At 42.8% G+C, this 20,875-nt stretch overlaps 3 protein-coding genes across 4 annotated transcripts; all 3 read left to right on the forward strand.

Annotated features, from left to right (window-relative positions):
* The first annotated feature begins 7,709 nt into the window (after positions 1–7,709).
* Positions 7,710–8,666, forward strand: LOC142409649 (olfactory receptor 4S2-like). Its single transcript, XM_075501400.1, has one exon. The coding sequence runs from the start codon at positions 7,731–7,733 to the stop codon at positions 8,664–8,666; it is 936 nt and encodes a 311-aa protein (XP_075357515.1). The 5' UTR covers positions 7,710–7,730.
* A 3,888-nt stretch (positions 8,667–12,554) lies between these two features.
* On the forward strand, positions 12,555–13,545 carry LOC142409841 (olfactory receptor 4S2-like). Its single transcript, XM_075501596.1, is given in 2 exon segments — positions 12,555–13,432; positions 13,434–13,545. Coding segments are annotated over 2 exon segments (990 nt in total).
* A 3,761-nt stretch (positions 13,546–17,306) lies between these two features.
* Positions 17,307–19,829, forward strand: LOC142409650 (olfactory receptor 4E2-like). 2 transcript variants are annotated; one of them, XM_075501401.1, is made up of 2 exons: positions 17,307–17,368; positions 18,084–19,829. In XM_075501401.1, exon 2 carries the CDS (start codon positions 18,217–18,219, stop codon positions 19,141–19,143), a length of 927 nt encoding a protein of 308 aa, XP_075357516.1. In that variant the 5' UTR covers positions 17,307–17,368; positions 18,084–18,216; the 3' UTR covers positions 19,144–19,829. The 2 variants fall into 2 exon arrangements, with proteins under 2 accessions (XP_075357516.1, XP_075357517.1); XM_075501402.1 differs by having other exon boundaries at positions 17,349–17,422.
* Positions 19,830–20,875: the final 1,046 nt, after the last annotated feature.

A 20,875-nucleotide genomic window follows, 5' to 3' on the forward strand; every position in this document is an offset into this window, starting at 1 on the left:
CAGCTGGGACCGTTACACCTAGTTTTCACCATTAAAAATGCAAACATCTCATTTAACATTGCCTTTAAAGCTGCCGTTTGAATGAACGGAGGATTTATGAGCACCTCCAGCGGTAATGTATTTTATCCTAAGATAGGTGTCTTAGGTAGGTGTGCAGTCACCTGCCTGTCTTTGCTGACTGCAGATACATTGCAGAGTGCTAGCATCAGTGAGAGGATTAGTGTGTGGACAGCTGAAGTTAGCTGAGGTGAATTCCACCCTTAACTTCACCAGGGCTTGCAGGATGTGAAAGCTTTAGGGTTGCCTGAATCCGGGGAACTTCTGGCACTGCCCCATACTCTTATCTAGGAAGCTGGATGATTCCATCCTCAGCTGTTACGGGGCCTCGAGTGCTTCTAACGTTAAGACTTTAGAGACCAGTGGTCTCTGAAGAAAGAATTTTAGTGCATACTGAAAGGGACTACGGAAAACAAAGCCCATCATCTTCAGAACACACAGAATCTCTGTTGTAGCACAGTTTCACAACAGGAACATGCCTGAGTTCAAACTCACCTTCTCTTTCCTTACCTGGGGAGAGCAGCAGACTGCCTGACCAACATCACTAGCAAGGCTAACTCTTCCCTGAACATCTGTAGCAAGCAAATTGAAAAGATACAGCCTTATGACTTTATTCACTTCCTCGCTACCTGCTTTTGGGGTGGCAGCAAATTATCAAACCTTGATTCACAGAAAGCAGCTGAAGCAGCCTCTAATTCTGTGAACCAAATCTGCTGTGAGGAGGAAGGAAGACCCAGTGGTTAAGTGGTTTCCTAGCATTTAGAAGGCCCAATGCAGCACTGTCCTCTGCCACAAGCTATCCGTGTAACCTGAAGCAATTGGTTTGAGGAGACACAAACATTTGAGTGTCACTTAAGCCTGTTTAAGCCCATTCGAGCCTTCTGACCAGCTGCCCATTTTAGGAAAGTGGCTATTCTACCTCCCTGCTGCAGTCATCTCCAGAAGGCAATTGACCCCATCCTCCAGCAGTGCATCTCCCTCCGTTGGGCATTCAGGGAATGCCAGGTGATTAGCTGTCTAACTTAAGCTTGTCAAGTGTATTTCCTAATGTTAAATGACATGGCCCTGTGCCATTGGTCATATATGCATAAGACTGCCAGGTACAGATACGGCTGTAATGGACGCCCTGTGGATAAATGATAAAAAATTTTGCTTTCCACTGTAACGGAAGTGAAGGAATCCTTCTCTGACTTCTGTACACCGTGGAAAAGAATACCGAAAAAGTCACTCACAGGTCTCATCTATTTATCGTAGGGCTCATCTATTTATCGTATGACCTTGGAAAGAGTGATTTCTTGTTGTCTCCAAGACACATTCATGTCTCCAAACACATGCAAGATATGAGTCTACTTCCTTAATGAAACTAATTAATGAAAGCTTGCATCAAACAGCAGCAGACTGAGTCTAGGTGGTCTTTTTGTCTCTTGAGATTAAACATCCTTCCTGTGGTGTGCATGCTGAATACCATGTAGCTCTTGTGGCAGATGTCAGTCTGAACAACCTTGACACCACAAAGACATTTTAGACTATGGACACAAAGTTATGATGTTGTATTTTCTTGGCTAATCTTAAGTGATCATTTTAGACCAAAACTGCTAATGCTAGGTCTCTGAATAATGGCAACTTATATTACAGAGGTGTATTTAGAGCAATTCAATAGCACTTGTTCATGGAAGAGGGTCCCCAGAATGAAGCTCTCCTTATCTTGAAAGTGATCAAGACAATTGCTTAGCTATAGCCAATTTCTAACCAGCAGGAGAAGAAAATGTTTGATTTGTTTGAAAATGTTTGAAATGTTTGAAAAAATGTTCCTCCATTTTTTTTCCTCCTCCCTTCCCTTCACCATCTCTCCAAAAGCATGACAGAAAGCATTAGACAGAGTGCAATGGCAAAGATACCGTCCAGGAATTTCTCACCTTTTTGTGGGTTCCTTGGAATTTCAGTGACTGATTTGCAGCAGCTGCCTGGTATGGATCTGCTGGGTAAAATTTTCACCTGAATTCTGTGACGTATGGTCCAGATAAAATCCTTGTGTCATACTGTAGTGCTGGGCTAGTTAGACGCTGTTTAAAAAGCCACGGTCTTTTCAACGTGACATCTGCCAGCCAGCCAATCCCTCTCTTGGAGAAATATCTATTTGTTGTGTGTGGTCACTTAGATTTAAACCACTTCCCCCTTCCCTCTTTGTACAGAACCTGTCACTGTCATGGCTCTGGAAACGTTTTTTTACTACTTCTCCCTTCTTCGGCCAGTCTCACAATACAAAGAAAGCAAGAACTGCCTGTACAAAATTATACCTTGCCTCTGCCACTGATGCTTTGTTTCCTACTCGTGTCCCTGAGATGCTCTAGTTTCACAGTCCTTGAAGAGGATGCCTTACTGCTGCTCAGGGTCACATAGATTGAGAAATTGTCAGTCCTCTTCCATAATGTCTGCTGATGATTTCACAACCTCCCTCAGCACAACTTCTCATTCCCCAAGGGCCTATTGTCCCTGCCAAACTGGCCTTAACACACCCATCACCACAGAGTGTCCTCTTCTGACCCACAGCCTCTCCCAACACAAGTTACCACCCTACTTAGTCCCTTGTGCTTCACACAACCTTTCCTGGAGGAGGGTCCACCCAAACTCCATAGCCTTACCACACCTCAGCAGCTCCAGTTGCACAACCTCTGCTTGTGCTGCCTTCAATACACAATGCCCGCTTCTGATGTCAGGAGCTCTTTCAATGCAACTTCACACCCCACAGTATTACCTGCCACTTCATGCTGTCTTTCAGCAGTCCTTCACCACACCTCAGGCATTTCCGATTTCACAAAATCCCTCAAGACAGCCTCCAGCCTCGTGCCTTCCATTTCCAGTTTCACAACTTCCGCCCAAACAGTGCTTCAGCCCCATCCTACCCACCATCAAATTCACACCTCTTCACCACCTCACCTCCCTATCAAGACAGCCCCTTGCCAGCATTCACTATCCACCCGCAACACCTCACTCATCTTCTCACCGTGCACAGTCGCTCCATGTGCATGAGCTACCACCACCATGGTGTCCAGATCCACATGCCAAAGTAAATGGAGCGAAAATGGAGAAAACACCTTTCTCCTTTCCTGGCAGAAGCACAGCCTTATAGGGAACTATTTTGCAACAGCAACTCTTGATTTGGGATAGTGCATTAAGTCACTTCTGCTAGTCCCTTTGGCTAGGGAAATAAAAGGCGATGAGTATGACATTAGCCAAATTGCTGCCATGTGTGTCAGTGGGTACAGAAACTGGCAGATCTGGCCCAAATTAGCTTAGCAGGCCAGGTACCTGATGGTTCATCTTTAGCTTCTTCTGTCATAATTTGTTGTTCCTCTTCCTTTCTCAAAGATTGTAAGACTGTTTTTACTTTCTTACCCAATACTCTGTTTCCTATAGTGACTACTGTTAACCCTTATTAACCCAGCCAGGACTCCAGGCTACAGTGTAAGATGATATTTAAGTTAGAGGACTATTTTCAAGGTGGTTTCTACTTGGACATTGAGCCATTGACTATAACTCTTTGGACGCGGCCTTTGTCTGCCCTAAGTAATTTTGTTCAAAATCTAGATGTCTATTTCAGACCTAATCCCATCCTAAAATCAGGTCTGAGGTAGATCAGGTGAATCAATTTCTGGATAGATGTATTTCTTTCTGTAGGAAAGCCTAGAGTGACAAAGACTCAACTCAGCTGACTTCCGTAGCCATAAAAGAGCTGACTTCCTCCCTTGGTTTCCCCATGTGTAAAAGAAGGACTTTTTAAACTTACGCTGTAATTCACTGACCTTTGCTAAAAAATGCAAGTTCTTGCAAGAGGCTTTAGCAACTGGATTGCTAGTGATGAAATTTCATGCAAAATAGGACTTGAAGAGTCATCAAGAGGTAACCCAGGCCATCTTCTGTCTTGGTGAAAACTTAACTTAATCATAACCACTACTGAGAGAAGTGTGCCTAACCTGCCCTTTAAAAGACTATTGTGACAGGTAACTCTACCACCCCTAGAGCATAGGACCTCTCTCCTTACTACTAGAAATCTCTCTGATTTTTCTTTTAATGAAGATTTGTGTTTCATGTGTTTTCGTTTTGGAATACACAAAGATTTAAAAGTACTGTTTTATTACTCACAATGCCATAAAGCCAAAGCAGTGGATCTAATGGGCCTCTATACTTGGGAAAACCATAAAGCATGGCTTAATGAAGAACTCTGGAAAGGGTTAACCAGACTAGATCACTGCACATGCTTGTCCAGTTTAATATTCAGCTAATCAATTGGCTGTTATTTCTACTGGAGAAATCCTGAAATGCCTTCATAATATCATTATCACCGACTGATGGCTATTTCTTTAAAATGTATTTGCTTAAACTTTTCAGTCAGGACAGAATTAATTTCTCCTCCTTTGCCCCTTCCTTTCACGTCTTCCCTTCACTAAGCCTCCACGCCTCCCTCCTCCAGCCCCAAGAGCCCTTCAGGTGGGAGATTTCCTTGGAGAGGGTTAAATGCTACTTAAACAGTTTTCCTCTCAGCCTTCTTTCTGCTGCTGGGTTGTGAATGCATCATTTGGTGCACACCGGCCAGGCCACACTATCCAGACAGCCCATCAAAGCAGTTCTCACACAGGCAGAAAATACCGACGTACACTTGTGATACAGGAAAGCAAGAAATTAAATTAGATGGGATTATACAGTAAAAGGCACCTCCTAAGCAAGTGTTGGAAGCTTTCCAGAAGCTATTCTAGGTTCTTTAAAGATTCTGTGCTCTAACACGTTCCTACCAGGGAAGGCAGGTGTTGAGGAGATAAAAGCATACAGCCCTTACACAAAAAATTAGATCTCCAAACACAGAGGAGGTAAGTTTTCCAGGTTCTCTGGATTCTTTCTTTTCTTTTTTTGTTTTCTTTCTTCTTTTCTTTTCCTGATTTCCTTTGCTCTTTTGTTTCCCTTCTTCTTGAAAATATGTGAAAATACAAAATGAAATTTTCACTAAAGTTATCAGCTGTCTGTGGTTATCTTTGGCTGGAACCATGCACAGAGCTAGTTCTGTAGTCCCAGGTTAGGTTATTTTGTTATTTTGTTTCCCATTAACCACCTGAGATTTTAGGGAAGAATGCTTGCAATAAGGACATGGTGCAATTTCTCATCCTTTTTGAAATGTTAGCAGTCCACATTGTATTTATTTTATTTTGCAATTGATCGCTTTATATCGTATACCTCTAGTGTCTCCCTGAAAAGATACTTTTAGAGGTAAGACATAACTTGGAATCCTCTACTGAATTAGTCGTTCTAGTCAATCCTCTCAGAGTCAACAGAAAGAAACAGGCACCTCCAGCATATAATTTATCACATCTTTAAGTAGACACCTTAGGCTGGTCATGAATTGCCCTGCAAAGGCAGAAAAAAGCGTGCATATGACTGGCTTAGATATAGGTGCCTACATGACGTAAGCCAATGAGATGGGATGAGGCAGATGAATATATTGTAAAATGCAATTAGGTGGTGGTGACAGGGGCCTTACCAAGAGGGACACACAGTAAAGCTGTCTGTTGTGAATGGGTTGTATCTTTACAAACCTTTCAAAAATATGCACCTTGTTTTAGCTTAGGAGCTTCCCATCTGCCATTATTCAGGAATATAGTTTTCCTTGATCATTTCTCTTTTGGTCACTCCTTTCTGAACCACTGATTGCCTAACCATGACACCGAGACTGGTGGGATTTGCTTCCAGTCCTGTTCTGGCCTAGATGGAGCCCAGCTGTTTCTCTTCCGCTAGCTACTGCACAGCCATAAGTACATACCCATTTTGTCCTTTGCTTTTCTGTAGAAAACTATGTCAGTGCTAAGTGAAAAGAGGAGGGATGGAAAGGATCACAACTTGATAAGACTAGGTAGAAATCGATATCACATTGTTCTTACTGATCTTTTTTCCTTGGAGATATGTCAGAAAAGGAATTATCCCTGTGAATTTTACCCCCCTTCTTGAATATCTTTTACCTACTGTTAGTACAGCTGTAAGCACAGGAGAAGTCCCTAACTTTCCCAACTTCCTCTCTAGGCTTTACTTTGTGCGTTTGAGAGCAATTTTGGTTTTTCTCCATTTCCGTGTTTCCTGTGGATGCTTGATCAATTTTTGCCTGCACAAGAGTTTCTGATTTTGCTGTAATTTTAAATAGGTGCTAGATAATTTGAATTAACTGAATCAGATCTGCTCAGATCACCTGCACAAACAGGGAGAACTGCTTGTGTTTTCATTGGGCAGGACTTGCAATGGCGGTTTTTAACAGCAGGTGACTGGGAATGTTTTGACATTAGGATGAATCCCATACAGCTGATAATTTGTTTCTGAGAGGTGCCTATTTTTGGTTAAACTCTTTACAGAGTTTAATCTAGTGGTTTACAGACTTCTTTGACCAAAGGAGCTCTGATATCTGGGTGCATAATGGCAAGTTGGTAATGTTGAGGACTAAGTCTTTTTAAAGATGTAGACTATTTATTTACTAGTGACATGTACTGCTCCGGGGGCTATAGCTGGAACAGGCCAAACCAGAGAAGCCCCACATTCACACTGGAATGTGACCATGTCTGAAAAGAGAAACTGTAGAGGTGTAGAAATGCCTAGAGATGAGGAGTTCAGCCGTAGCACAAAAAAAAAAGGATGGCATTATGGAAAGCTCTGAGCTACTTTTAGGGGACAAAAAGGATTTTTCTCTGAAGTTAACTTTACCCTGGTGATGTTAATTTACTCAGGCTCCTCCTAGGAAAAAGAAAGAGTTCTGTAAAGGACCTTAGTTTAGCTGTTCTGCCTATACACTTTGACCACCAGCTAGATTGGTTTCACTAAACAGAAATTAACCCTTGAGAATATCCCCCAGAGTGTATCACAAATCAGTATAAAGTAAAATTCATACAGTGCTGGGACAGAAGATCTGAAAAGATCCTTTCATTCTTCCTTCCTCTCAAAGGAACATTGCTGAGATTTAGAGCAAGCTAGATGCTAGAGCAAGTCACATGTGAAACTGTTTGCTGTTTTCACCATGATAGATAACTTCCCCAGAACTCATTGTTCAGCCCATGAAGCTGCAAATTTATGTTTCAAAATGTATATGCACAAGAGATTTTTTTTTCTCTGTGGGTGGCTTCATTTCCCCTCTGAACAACAATTCAAAGATCATTTTTATTTCTAAAATAAATGAGCATTCCAAGGAATATTTCCAGGTGTTCTTAAAGGCACTGTTTTTACAAAGATTGTTTTCATGGACTTGGTCGACACTGAGGGCAAGCATGCTATTAAACATCAGTAGCCACTCTAGTGCTCGAGGTGAACACACTGGCCTTGTCCTTAGCACACCAGCCATAGAGCCAGTCCTTCAAAATCCTGGAGGACCAGGATGGAGGAACATATCACAAAGTGCATCTGTCTCAGGGTGGTGACAGCCATGGCTGAAGTCTCATGCAAGGAGAATTAAATACCTAGGGAGGAAGAAAAAAAAACAACAAAAAAACCACTTCATAAACTTAATACTAATCGTATATATTTCTTAGTCTGTATGCACTTCTGATAAAGAATTCATTATTAATAATGAAAAAACCCGATGAATCATTTGTCTTTATTTTTCCATGTGCCTAGGCTCTACATTGCATATTGCCGCCCAACTGATTAACATGGAGAACGCAAGCTGTGTGAAGGAATTCATTCTTCTGGGCCTCTCAGAGAATCAAGGGGTGCAGAAAGTATGTTTTGTGATGTTTCTGTTCTTCTATATGATTATTGTGGTAGGAAATCTGCTCATTGTTATCACTGTAATTAGCAGTCAACGTCTGAACTCCCCCATGTATTTCTTCCTCTGCTACCTGTCCTTTGTAGATATCTGTTACTCTTCCGTCACAGCTCCCAAAATGATTGCCGACTTCCTTGTTGAAAATAAAACCATCTCCTTTGTGGGTTGCATAGCACAGCTGTTTGGGGTACATTTCTTTGGCTGCACAGAGATCTTCATCCTCACAGTGATGGCCTATGATCGCTACATTGCCATCTGCAGACCTCTCCACTACACCACCCTCATGACCAGGCGTGTATGTGGCCGGATGGTGATCAGCTCGTGGGCAGGAGGCTTTGTGCACTCCATAGTGCAGACTCTTCTAACCACTCAGCTCCCTTTCTGTGGCCCTAACAAAATTGACCACTACTTCTGCGATGTCCACCCCCTACTACAACTGGCCTGTACCGACACCTACGCTGTGGGCATCATTGTCGTTGCCAACAGCGGAATGATAACTTTGAGCTGTTTCTTCATCCTGGTCATGTCCTACATTGTCATCCTGGTTTCCTTGAAAAGTCAAACATCTGAAGGGCGGCACAAGGCCCTCTCCACCTGTGGGTCCCACATCACTGTGGTGATTCTGTTCTTCGGGCCATGCACGTTCACCTACATACGTCCGTCCAGCAATCTGTCAGAGGACAAGAGTGTGGCAGTGTTTTACACTGTCATCACACCCATGCTGAACCCACTTATCTACACGCTAAGAAATGAGGAGGTGAAGAGTGCCATGAGAAAACTGTGGAGTAGAAAAGTGGGAAATGAAAATGAAAAGGTGTAGAACTATGGTAACATTTCCAAAGGATTGGAGAAAATCAAGCATCTGTCACTATAATTTACTTTGTGAAAATTCCCCAAGAACTGCCTTTCAAAGAAAAGCTTGTTTCTAGCTCCTGTTGTAATTAGGAAGATACTGAAGGTTCATCTTGTGATTTGAAAGACATGGTGAACTCTGTGACAAGCAGGCATTCCCTTTCTATTCTCTTGTCAACTAGCGCAGACCCAGGCCTGGGGCTCCTGAGCACTAACTGAAACACCAGTGTTTAAATAAATACTATCAAAAATACTGAAAATGTTGTCCAGGTAAAACATCCCATTACTCAGGTATAAACTTTCAGACGAACTCCATCTGCTCTGTAATTCATACAGCTGGGAAAGAGAGGACTATGGTCACCTGCTGCTGGAAACAGTCATACCAGAGGAAGCCCCTTTCTGCTTGCAGTAGAAGTCTTTTTATGAGAACCACCTTGTGGTATCTTGAATCCACGGGTTAGCAATTAAAAACCTGATATTAGGTGCTAGTTGGGTCATTTGCTGATGCAGGTAACAGGAGGGGAAGCTTCTCCCTTTCCCCTGCCAGTGCAGCAAATCCTTTCTGCAGTGTTCAAAGTCAGGTTGGACAGGGCTTTGAGCAACCTGATCTAGCGAAAGATGTCCCTGCCCACCGTAGGGGGGTTTGGACTAGATGATCTTCAAAGGTTCCTTCCAACCCAAACTGTTCTGTAATTCTATAATTCTACTTCACTTATCACTGATGCCATCCTTCCAACCATCCTCTCTATCCTTCAGCTCTGACTCAGGTTTTTATGTTAATGTTTAGACTAATACAGAATCATAGATCTAACGCAAGACACCTTGCTGACTGTAAGAAATGAAGGAGTCACCAAAGAAGGCATTTGGAGGCACAATTTCATGTGTCAATGATAAAAAAAAGGATTGTTTAGGAACTATTCTGGTATGCAAGACAACTCCTAGCCCAACAGAGCACATTTACACACCCACACAAGGGAAGAAGTGTGTTTTCCATGGGAACAGCTGGTACACCTACTATTGCAGGAGGGAAGAGAAGCAACATGAGGATGAAAGACCAAACCAGTTCAGTGCCAGTCAAAGCTGTCACAGGGTGATAAGCTATAGCAGCTCGGGGTCTCCACCTGGGGAGCCACAATGAGACAAGAGACCCTAGCCCCTACCTTGCCAGCAGAAAACTACCAAACCAGCTGAGTGAGGGAGGAAAAGATCTGCTTGGTGCCATCCAAAAGTAACTGAAGCACGTTTATTTCTTCACTTACAGTCCCTATAAACACCTGCACCTGTGTTACACCTTAATGTGACTTAAGTAGGATTCAAGGTTACAAGGTGCTCCCAGACCAAGCTAGGGCTTATAACTTCATATATATATATACACAGAATTATATATATACACTATATATATATTAAAAATAGATTGTTTTTTAATGCTCTGAGGGTGAACACAAGTGTTTTTTTTCTGGAGGTCTCACTTCTGGGTGCTACTTGGCAAATATTCGATAATAGCTTATGGAAGGTGTCACTGAAAACAACATTAGGCTCCTCTACACTTCAGTAAGAATTCTTGTAAGAACTTGATACTTGGGCTGAAGAGTGGCTTCTGTGCTTTGCATTATCTCAGTAAAAATACCTGTTAAGCAGCGAGGACTAACCACAAACCTTTCTAAATTTTTGAAGTAATTTCCTGTTTTACTTCTCGTATCAAATTTGTACAGCAGATGTCTAAGGGATAACAGTCTGTGACAACACAGTTGTGATATTTTTTTGTGCTGTCAACATGCAATGGTAAGAACAAGTTAATAAGAAATAAGAACACATATGAGAAATATTAGCTTAGGACAGAAAGCAGAATTTATATAAATGTCCTGTGTAAGAGACATCTTTACTTCAAGAATGTTTGATTGCAAAGGTAAGGTGAATATAAATCTTGCAAATGGCCAGGTGTGATGTTTATTTGAACCAGAAAGGCTTCCAGAAGAAATGCATGTCCAATAGTAAATAAAGTCTATTTATCTGGACAGCATTAAAAAGCCAGCCAGCAAACAAACAAGCAAGCAAGCAAACCCATGCGCAATGTAACAGTCTAGATGACCACACTCCATCACTCTCCAGAGACCACCCTAATAGCTATCCAATTTTTAGCTCCTTGTCCACTGATGATTTCTGACAAAACTTTGTATGCCTCTGGGATCTCATTACTCCTGATAGTCTTGTGCTTCTGCTGTATGATTTACTTCAAATATTTCTGCTACAACTTCCCCATCTTGTGAGAGATAATTGTTCTTGTAGATGCTCTTGGAAGTTGTTTTTTGCAGAATGAGAAATGCAGATAGAGAGTCAGGTTGTTCTTTTCAGCCTCTGTAGGTTTCAGAATTGGCAGAGATATGGACTGTTTGCACAACGTCTAAGCAGCAACTTGCAGCTGAGGCATTCTGATGAAACCACCTAAAGTGGTCAGAGGACCACTAGCAAGCGAAGGAGCAATAATCAGAGGAGCAATAGCAAGCGAACCCTCAGAGACTGGCAAATATGAACTGTGTAAGTCTTCTGATATTGTTCCTTTGCTTTGTTCAAGCGTGACTCAAATCCTACCTTTGAAAACAGGCATTTCTGGTGAGTGACTTTTGTGAGGTCCATTTTATGAATTAGAAAAAACTCAATTACAGATTTTTCAGCCTTTGTTTTAGTCGGTGTCTTATTTGCTTTTTTCCCCAGTTACACGATGTTTCCTGAAAGATCTGTCAAAAGGATGTTGTTGGTGTTACAGAGAGGACTCGGGAGCTGATGGCAGCACTTCCTATGTGCTCAGTCTTACATTGTCTGAGCTGGACGTGTCAGGCAACAGTGGTCATGACACACACACACTTTGGTCTTCCCCACAGTGCTTTCCCCCTGCTCATGGTGGGGCATGGAGATAGGGATGGAGACACTAAAGAGCCTTTCCTCTGCCGCCCTAGTTGGGGAGTAGCCAGGAGGTGAGGCAGAGAGTTCAGGAGAAAGAACGGAGTGTCCTGTGGTTGTCAAATAGAATCCAGACCCCAAAGGGTTTGCTGATATCACAGACAAGGTTATTACATATTTGCCACCTCTATCTTCATGTAGAAATTGAACACTAGTGATACTTGTGTACTGCATGGGAATGCTGCAAAGATGAATTCATGGGTATTTGTGAGTGAAGGAGGGTCATCAGCGGTGCATTCATTACCCCAGTGTCACTACAGGTGTATTTATGAGGCGTTCCACACTAAGTCCAGCACCTGGGTGAGGTATACAAACCCCTGCTAATGCACCATTAATGCAAATTAGCTACAGATTAGTTCATTCATATACTGTAAGAAAAGCAGTGCAAGAAAACACTGGCCAGCTCTTCCTGTGACTGAACTTATTCAGGTCTATCACAGCCAGAGAGATAATAAGGAGTAGTTCTGTTGCAATCCTTTAGAGGACTGCAAAGGAAAGTACAATCATTACTTGCACAAGGACCTTCCTCAGGCCATCATCAAAGTGACGAGACTTGAATTATAGCCGCACCATCTCTTTTGGTCAACTTTTATTTCCAAATCAACATTATAGGGTAAAAGTGAGTCTTGAGGGGACCTGGTAATTAGTCTTCTTTTTTAAAAGAGGCAAAGGTGAGAACCAGGATTTTTGAGGGTATTATTTCTACCACCCTCCTCAAATAAATAATCTGAGCTTGTTATTATATACGTCAATAATGCATCCTGATTTGGATATCACCTATTGTTCCTTGAGGGAAGCATTGACTTTAAATGGAAACTGTCCCAAAATGACAGCAAAGGAAATACACTTAATATTTAACACACCAGTGGTCAGTGTGTATGTGTACTGATAATGTCCCATGCCTAATGCCATAGATGGTGTCTTTTTTCTGTGCTTCACGTCCTGTCTACATGGTGTCTATGGAGAACCAAACAATGTGACGGAGTTCACCCTCCATGGACTGACACAAGATAAGACAGTAGCACAAGCATGCTTCTCATTATTCTTAGTCTTCTATGCTACTATCATTCTTGGAAACCTGCTTATCGTCATTACTATAAAGACAAGTGAACAGCTGAACTCTCCCATGTACTTCTTCCTGAGCTACTTGTCTTTTTTAGACATCAGTTACTCCACTGTCACAGCTCCCAAACTCATTTATGACCTTCTTGTTGAGAAGACCATCTCTTTTGTGGGCTGCATGGCTCAACTGCTTGCAGGCCATTTCTTCGGGTGTACTGAGATCTTTCTTCTCACACTGATGGCCTATGATCGTTGCATTGCTATATGCGAGCCGCTTCATTACACAAATATTGTGAACAAGCACGTCTGTGTCTGGCTGGCGGCAGTGTCTTAGGTGGAAGGCTTTGTACACTCAGTGGTGCAGACCCTGCTGGCCATTCAGCTACTGTTTTGTGGGCCCAATGTGATTGACCACTATTTCTGTGGTGTTCACCCTTTACTGAAGCTGGCCTCCACTGACACCTACATCATTGATACCATTGTGGCTGCCAACAGTGGTGTGATTTCCCTGACCTGTTTTCTTGTTCTTGTTGTGTTCTATGCTGTTATCTTGGTTTCTTTGAGGACACGCTCTTGCTCTTCCGAAAGGCATCTCAAAGCACTCTGTACCTGCACTTCCCACATCATTGTTGTAGTTCTGTTCTTTGGGCCATGCATTTTCATCTATATGCACCCTTCCACCACCTTCTCAGCAGACAAGATGGTCTCTGTTCTAAACCATCATCACGCCTATGCTCAATCGCTTGATCTACATCCTCCGAAATGAAGAGGTGAAAAATGCCGTGAAAAAGCTGTGGAGCAGAAAAGTGAAGAGGAGTGAGAAATGAAACAACACAGTGCGTGTTTGTAAGATGATGTGAGCTTAAGAAACCATGGGGAGGGAAAGAAAAGTGTTCAGGAGAGACTTTCTGGTAATGTTGCTCTGTTTTTAGCACAGCTGTTCAGAATAGGGCTGACTAAATTCAAGGTTTTATGTAACTCATCTTCTTTGGAAACTGTCAGTCAAAAGGATATGAGGTCACTGTCAGCTACCAAACCTCAGCATTGGGGGTGGTATTGTGGCATTTGCCTTCAGGCACCTCATAGCTGTATCTTGGGTATTTGTCTAGGCTTCTCCCGGCATTAGGAGAAACAACCAAGTATTTTGAGAGGTTGTTCTTTCCTACTAGCTCCTAAAAGCTTTGGAGAGTAGCACCTCCTTACATTTCTGCACAAAGGAGTGATGGTGGTACCCAGCTTCCAAGAGTAAACAAACCTTTCAGTACAGCACAGCATTGGCAACTTTTATCTCACATATTTTGATGTGCTAAATGAGGTGTCTGCAACTGACCAAGCTGCTGATGAAAGTCAGCAGCCTTTGGGCGGAAGGGACTCATTTTGTGGTAAAATAGGACCAAGAGAGAAGTAGAAGGTTATATTAGGTCTCTAGATGACAGGGAGATATGGCAGATTGTACTGAAACACCAGCAAATAAATAAACACCAATATGTAAATATTAAAAATGTTTTCCAGGCAGAGCATCCTATTAGCCAGAGTGTGAACTTTCAGTCAGACAACCTGCAGCTCCTCTGTAGCCCATTCAGTTGGGAAATGGTGTCCCAAGGTGTTTGCAAAATGGATTGTTGCCTGCTGCTGGAAGCAATCATACCACCGGTGTTCCCTTTCTGCTTGCGGTAAATGCCTTGTTATGAATGCTACATTGTCATGTGCTGAATCCATGAGTTAGCTATTAAAAAGCTGGTACTAGGTGCAAGTTTGGTCCTTTGCTGATGCTGATAAAAGGAGGGGAATCTTCTCTCCTTCCCTTGCCAGTGCGATTTCCGGTAATAATAATTACTATTATTACAGCTCAGTGTCAGTACCACGATTCAAAAGCTCACCAGGCTAATAGCCAAAAGCTTTCCTACAATGGTGAGTCTGAATGTTCCCATTTTTATGTATTTGGTACTTTCTGGTGAATGTGCTATCTATTTCGGTTTTGTTCTCCCTCCTGCCCCTGGTTCCTCAAACACTCATAATCTAAGCTGTCCAGTGACAACAGATGTAAGACATGCAAATTAATGCCCAGGTCCAAAAAAACCTCCTGTACTATAAACCTAAAATTATGGCTATTCTTGCTTGGATAAATTTCATTTAAAGGAGCCTTGCTGTCTAACACCTTTCTGAGACCTTGAGTTTATGTCATAGGTGACCTCTATAATCTATCAGGGCAGCAATCCAAGCATGGTTAAAGACCATAGACACTGACTGATCCACAGTCCAGTGGAATTATCAGGATAATTTTCATAGCTTTATTTAGACACTGGATGAAATTTCCTGTTTTGGCCAGTACTGTGGAGCTATTACACTAGTATTATCTAAGGGATAGGTATCTCAGTGGACATATGAGTATTAAATATTTCTCCATACTGAAATACAACCAAGTTCCTAGTTGAACACAGAAAACATTCCTCATCTTCTTAATAAGAATGTTATTGTTTGGTTGACATTTTCCTCAGCCATTTCCAGTATGGAAATGTAGACATGCCCGTAGAATCTCATGACTCTGGGCAGCGCTCTTCTACAGCAAATTGACTGACTGTAGTCAAGGCATGAATTTTCTAAAAACTTAGCAAAAAAATAGCAAATTGGTGTGCTGTTGCATACCAAGGGACCCAGCCATCAAAACTATTTAATAAGGCCCTTGGGTAGCTGCTTGGAGTTTGATAATGACACAGTTCTCACAGGTCCAACTCCACTAGCGGAAAACTATCTTTTGCCTATGTTTAGTACGCAGTATGTTATAGGAGTATTTATACGTTGTGCTGGGATGGGATGACTTTAGGGAGAAGGAAGATGTGGGAAACGCAGAGGTCAGTTCAGAAAGCCTTGGAGGTGTTGCCTCATTGGATCTTTCTGTCTAAATGATAGACGGAAAACGGGACATTGATACCATCAATGTATCAATTGATACCATTGGTACCATTGATACCATAAAATTTGCCTGTAACCTGTCAGGAAAAGAAAAATCGCATGAAAACCTCCTGAAAAAAATTTTTATGCAACAAGAAACTTAAACAAGAGCAAGGATATGGCAATTACAAGCAGGAGGAAGAAGAGTGGAACAATGCCCTGACCTGTCGGATGAATAACTTGAAACAGATTTGGAGTGAATGGCTTACAATGTTTTCAGACAACAAACGCTGTGGAGTTCAGACTTGAAAGTTCATGTTGTATCAACGTTTAGTAACTGGGTACAGTAGTAACCATTTTTTCCTCTCCTTTGCTTATGTTCTTCGTATCAGCCACGGCACATTAAAGCACGTGTGTGGTTGTGTTTGTTTATGTGAAAGGCAGAGAGAAATGCTTGGTAATCTGTTGAAAAATATATAGAAAAATTTAAATACTATTGTGACATTTTGGTAATTTGGATCCTTCAAGGCAGCATCATTTAATGTTGATGTCATCGCAGACATCTAGCATGGGGCAGGTATCTGCTCTCCATTTATACTCAAGGACAGATGTACTATCTTCTATGGTATAAATCATCTCACCGTAATGTAATGATCTAAACAAGGTAAACCGAGTCATGCTTTTTAGGTGTTTATTCCTCTTCGTTGACTATGCAGGGAGCCAGAGCTGTTATGTTCAAACTGCGATGCCTGTTCTGCAGGTCTCTGTCTAGTACAACGTCAGGGATCGCTATAGACAGTTCACCCTCTCTGCAGCTGCGCTAGCTCTGGAAGACTACCGAGCCCTTGGGAGAGACAGAGAGGAAAAAGCAGGATCATTTCTAAACTAGTGCTGTGATTTGCAGACATATATTCTGAATTATGCATGAAGCAAACCTGTTTGATGGGAAAGAAGAACAGTCTTTGAGAACTACTGGAAAGTGGTAGAGAGTAGAGCAGGACCTGAGGAAAGTGCACAGGTATTAGCAAAAGGCAACAGAGGCAAATATGAAAAACCGACGCTGCTTTCTTAGTAGTAATCTCCTGCTTGCTGACTTATAAACTCTTAGGCAGTGTCCTGGTTTCGGCTGGGATAGAGTTAATTTTCTTCCTAGTAGCTGGTATAGTGCTGTGTTTTGGGTTTAGTATGAGAATAACGTTGATAACACGCTGATGTTTTAGTTGTTGCTAAGTCATGCTTACACTGGTCAAGGACTTTTCAGCTTCCCATGCTGTGCCAGGTGCACAAGAAGCTGGGAGGGGGCACAGCCAAACTGGCCCAAGGGCTGTTCCATATCATAGGATGTCATGCCCAGTATATAAACTGGGGGGAGTTGGCCGGGGGGCAGTGATCGCTGCTGGGGGACGGGCTGGGCATTGGTCGGCGGGTGGTGAGCGGTTGCATCACTTGGTTTTTCCTGGGTTTTGTTCCTCTCTCGCTCTCTTGTTGTTTTCCTTCTCATTACAATTTATTATTATTTTTTTGTTCCAATCATTCAACTGTTCTTATCTCAACCCACGACTTTTCTTACTTTTGCTCTTCCGATTCTCTCCCCCATCCCAGAGGGGAGGGAGGGTGAGTGAGCGGCTGGGTGGTACTTAATTGCCGACCAAGGCTAAACCACAACAGGCAGAAATGAGCAGCTACAGAATTTCCTGGTGTGATTGCAAGTGAAAATGAGCATTCCTCTGCTGGTCATGTTTTAACCTCCACAAGACAGTGAGTGTATTTGTCTACTGAAGATCTTTAAAAATTACTCTGAGCAACAAAGAGGTAGAGAAACTGTGCAGACAGAGTTTTGCAGCTTCTGCTATGCTAGAAAACACACTTTCTTCAGGAAAGCATGTTCTGTTAACAGCAGGCCTAAGAGAGCACTCAAGCTACTAAACTGCTGCTAGCTCAATGGAGAGGAATTTCAAGCATTGGACCAGGCTGCCCAGGGAAGGGGTGGAGTTGCCATCCCTGGGGATATTTAAAAGACGTTTGGATGAGGTGCTTAGGGACACGGTGTAGTGGTGGGCTTGGTAGTGTTAGGTTTACGGTTGGACTCGATGATCTTAAAGGTCTTTTCCAACCTCTACGATTCTGTGATTCTATGATTCTGTGAATACCAGTGGAGAACCTCCTAGACCTAGTTTCTATGCATGTATTTCTAGTCTCAGAGTGGACAAGCTAACTGGAGAGCCCTTTTTTTCATGGCTCCTGTCCTGTGAGAGTAGGATGTGATTCCTCCCTGACAGAATGGGAGCACACACTTCGGCACACCAACTACAATGCAGAAAAATAGTGGTCGGAGTGAGTTCAGGGGTGAGGGTCAGTGTGGAGGGGCCAGAAACCTGAAAAGGGAGTGGGAAGGCAGGAGAAGAGAGGCGGACAGTGCTCTTTGCAAACACTGCTCACCATAATTTATGATGTGACACTGTGCTTTCTGTAGCAGGCAGAACAGCAGTAAAAGCATCCTGCTGTCATCATCCATGAACCTCGGAGCTGTAGCACATCCCCTTCTCCTCCTGGTCAGCCCATGACTTCACCCCTACACCTGTGCTATGGGAGCCTGAGCTGAAGCGATGGCGCTGGGAAACTTCTCCCGGGTGACTGAATTCATCCTCCTGGGGCTTTCTGATACAAGGGAGCTGCAAGTCCTCTTCTTCACCTTCTTCTTCCTGGCCTATGCCATGGTTCTGCTGGGGAACCTTCTCATCATTGTGACAGTCAGGACTGACCCCAAGCTGTCCTCACCCATGTACTTTCTCCTCTGCAATTTGTCCTTCATAGATATCTGCTGCACCTCTGTCACCTCTCCCAGGATGCTGGTGGACCTGATCTCCCAGAGGAAGGCCATTGCATTTGAAGACTGTATAGCCCAGCTGTTTTTTCTGCACTTTGCTGGGGCATCAGAGATGTTCCTCCTGACTGTGATGGCATATGACCGCTACACTGCCATCTGCAAGCCCCTGCACTACACAGCCATCATGAGCCGGCAGGTTTGCTGGCTCCTGGTGTCTGCCTGCTGGGCAGGGGGCTTCCTCCACTCCATTGTCCAGATGCTTCTCACAATCCAGCTCCCCTTCTGTGGCCCTAACACAATCGACAACTACTTCTGTGACGTGCCTCCTGTCATTCGGCTTGCCTGCACAGACATCTATGTCACTGAGTGGCTCATGGCTTCCAACAGTGGCTTAATATCCCTGGTTTGCTTCCTGGTGCTGGTCACTTCTTACACATTCATCCTGGTCACAGTCAGGGTCCACTTCAATGAGGGGCACTGGAAGGCACTCTCTACTTGTGCCTCACATGTGATGGTCGTCACCCTCTTCTTTGTACCCTGCATCTTCATCTACCTCCGGCCCTTTTCTACCCTCCCCTCTGACAAGCACATCTGTGTGATCTCCACTGTCTTCTCCCCAGTGATGAACCCCCTCATCTATACCCTGAGGAATAACGAGGTGAAGGCGTCCATGTGGAAATTGAGGAAGCGCTGCAGGGTCTTCTGAGACAAGCTGAGTTTGCAGCAAACGTGGAGCTACTTTCCTCCAGAATAATGGCAGACTGGGGCATGGGAACATGGGTTGGAATCCAACATGTAGGGCAATATCTGAAATCCAAAGCATGTTTAGTTCCAATTAAGAAATTTACCTAACCTTGGTTTCTTCGGAGCCATAGATTTAATTGGTACTCTTACCTGTTTTGTGGACTTTAGGTCCCCTTAGTCCACCTATAGATTTTTCACTGCTGCAGGACAGGTGAGGCATTTTTAAGGTTTTTACTATTCACATAGCTTTGCAATTGTAATTGCAGTTCCTAATGACAATTAGAACATCCTTCTCTGCACCCTCAAAGACAAGTCAGGAGGACCAGACTCTTGAGTACAGAGTGACAGTGTTATGCAGTGAGCCTTGTGATGCAGTGAGTGAATTAGAAATTTTGCCTGGGCAGAGCTTAGATGTTTGGGATGAAATTCTAAGGCAAAAGGAATTATGCTGCGGAATGTAGTAGAGTATAAATAACGACCATTTGAGCACTGGATCTGCACGAGTGGGAAACGTTGAGCAGCCTCTGACCATTGCTTGGAAAGAGTAAACCACCATTTCACAATAGAACTTGCACTAACATTGTTACTGTTTATTAAGAAACGTGGAGAAATTTTTAAGGCATGGATAATTCTTTTCCCTGAACTACAAATCAGAAAGATCTGAACAACTGTGGTCTTTGTCAGTGTCTTTTTTTTCCCCTGTTGTCTTGTCTTTGCTTTTCTGTGTTTGTTTCCATGATGTTCCTCCGTTTCTTATAAAAATGGATGGACTCTTCCCATCACCACAACCATTTCTCTGCCATGGCAAGTGATTACAACCTGTTCAAAAACGTTTCAGATCCCTTCTTAAGATATTACCTATTGTCACTGCAAAAATCTGGTTAGAAAGCAGTTCTGGAGCCTGAGTGACTCCTCTTTCCACATTGTTGGTGAAAGAAAATAATTTCCTCTACTTCGGTTCTGAAACCATTAGGTATGTGGAAAAAAAGACTGTGCTGTCCACAGTGACTGGCTTTAGGCCTCTTAGTTTTTAGACTGCTTCTTGGTTTTTGGACTGCTTCTTATAGGCATTTTCTGAATTGTCTGAAATAACAGAGACACAGTCACTTTATATTTAAAACTGGGCTTAAATTTAGCAAAACATCATTTCAGGACAATGTGGAACTAGAATATTACAGTCTGAGAATACCAGAATAGTCTTATTCCAGTTTTGGTAACTCCCAGCACTGTAAAAATAAAAAGCAGCTCCAAAAAGGCTTGCATCAGGTTAACAATGGAACTTTTATGTGTATGTCTAGACACCTGGAGATCAAATACAGAGAAATCTGGCAAGTAACCCCGTTCTTTCCAGAGTGACTTAAAAGCAGTTACACAGCAGCTTCTGCTTGGGTCATACAAGAACTGCTGAAATGCACACCAAGGTTATTTCCCAATTCGGAACGCAAGCAACTCTGCCCGTGTTGAAATCCGCTGTTCTAGCAGAATTGAACAGTAGCTATGACAGAATGATTTGCCTTGTGTCATAAAGAAGAAACTGGAAATGGGAAACAGGTCTTTCACCACTAATTTCTAAGACCTGAAGAACACAAGTTTCATACTAACCAGCGTAACTGCTGAATTCCCTCCCACAGGAAGCAAGAATTAGTCTTTTTCTTTTTATTTACCTTAGTATGTATTATGTGTCAAAGACCTTT

The sequence above is a fragment of the Mycteria americana genome, chromosome 5, assembly GCF_035582795.1.
Source record: "Mycteria americana isolate JAX WOST 10 ecotype Jacksonville Zoo and Gardens chromosome 5, USCA_MyAme_1.0, whole genome shotgun sequence".
Taxonomy (NCBI): Eukaryota; Metazoa; Chordata; class Aves; order Ciconiiformes; family Ciconiidae; genus Mycteria; species Mycteria americana.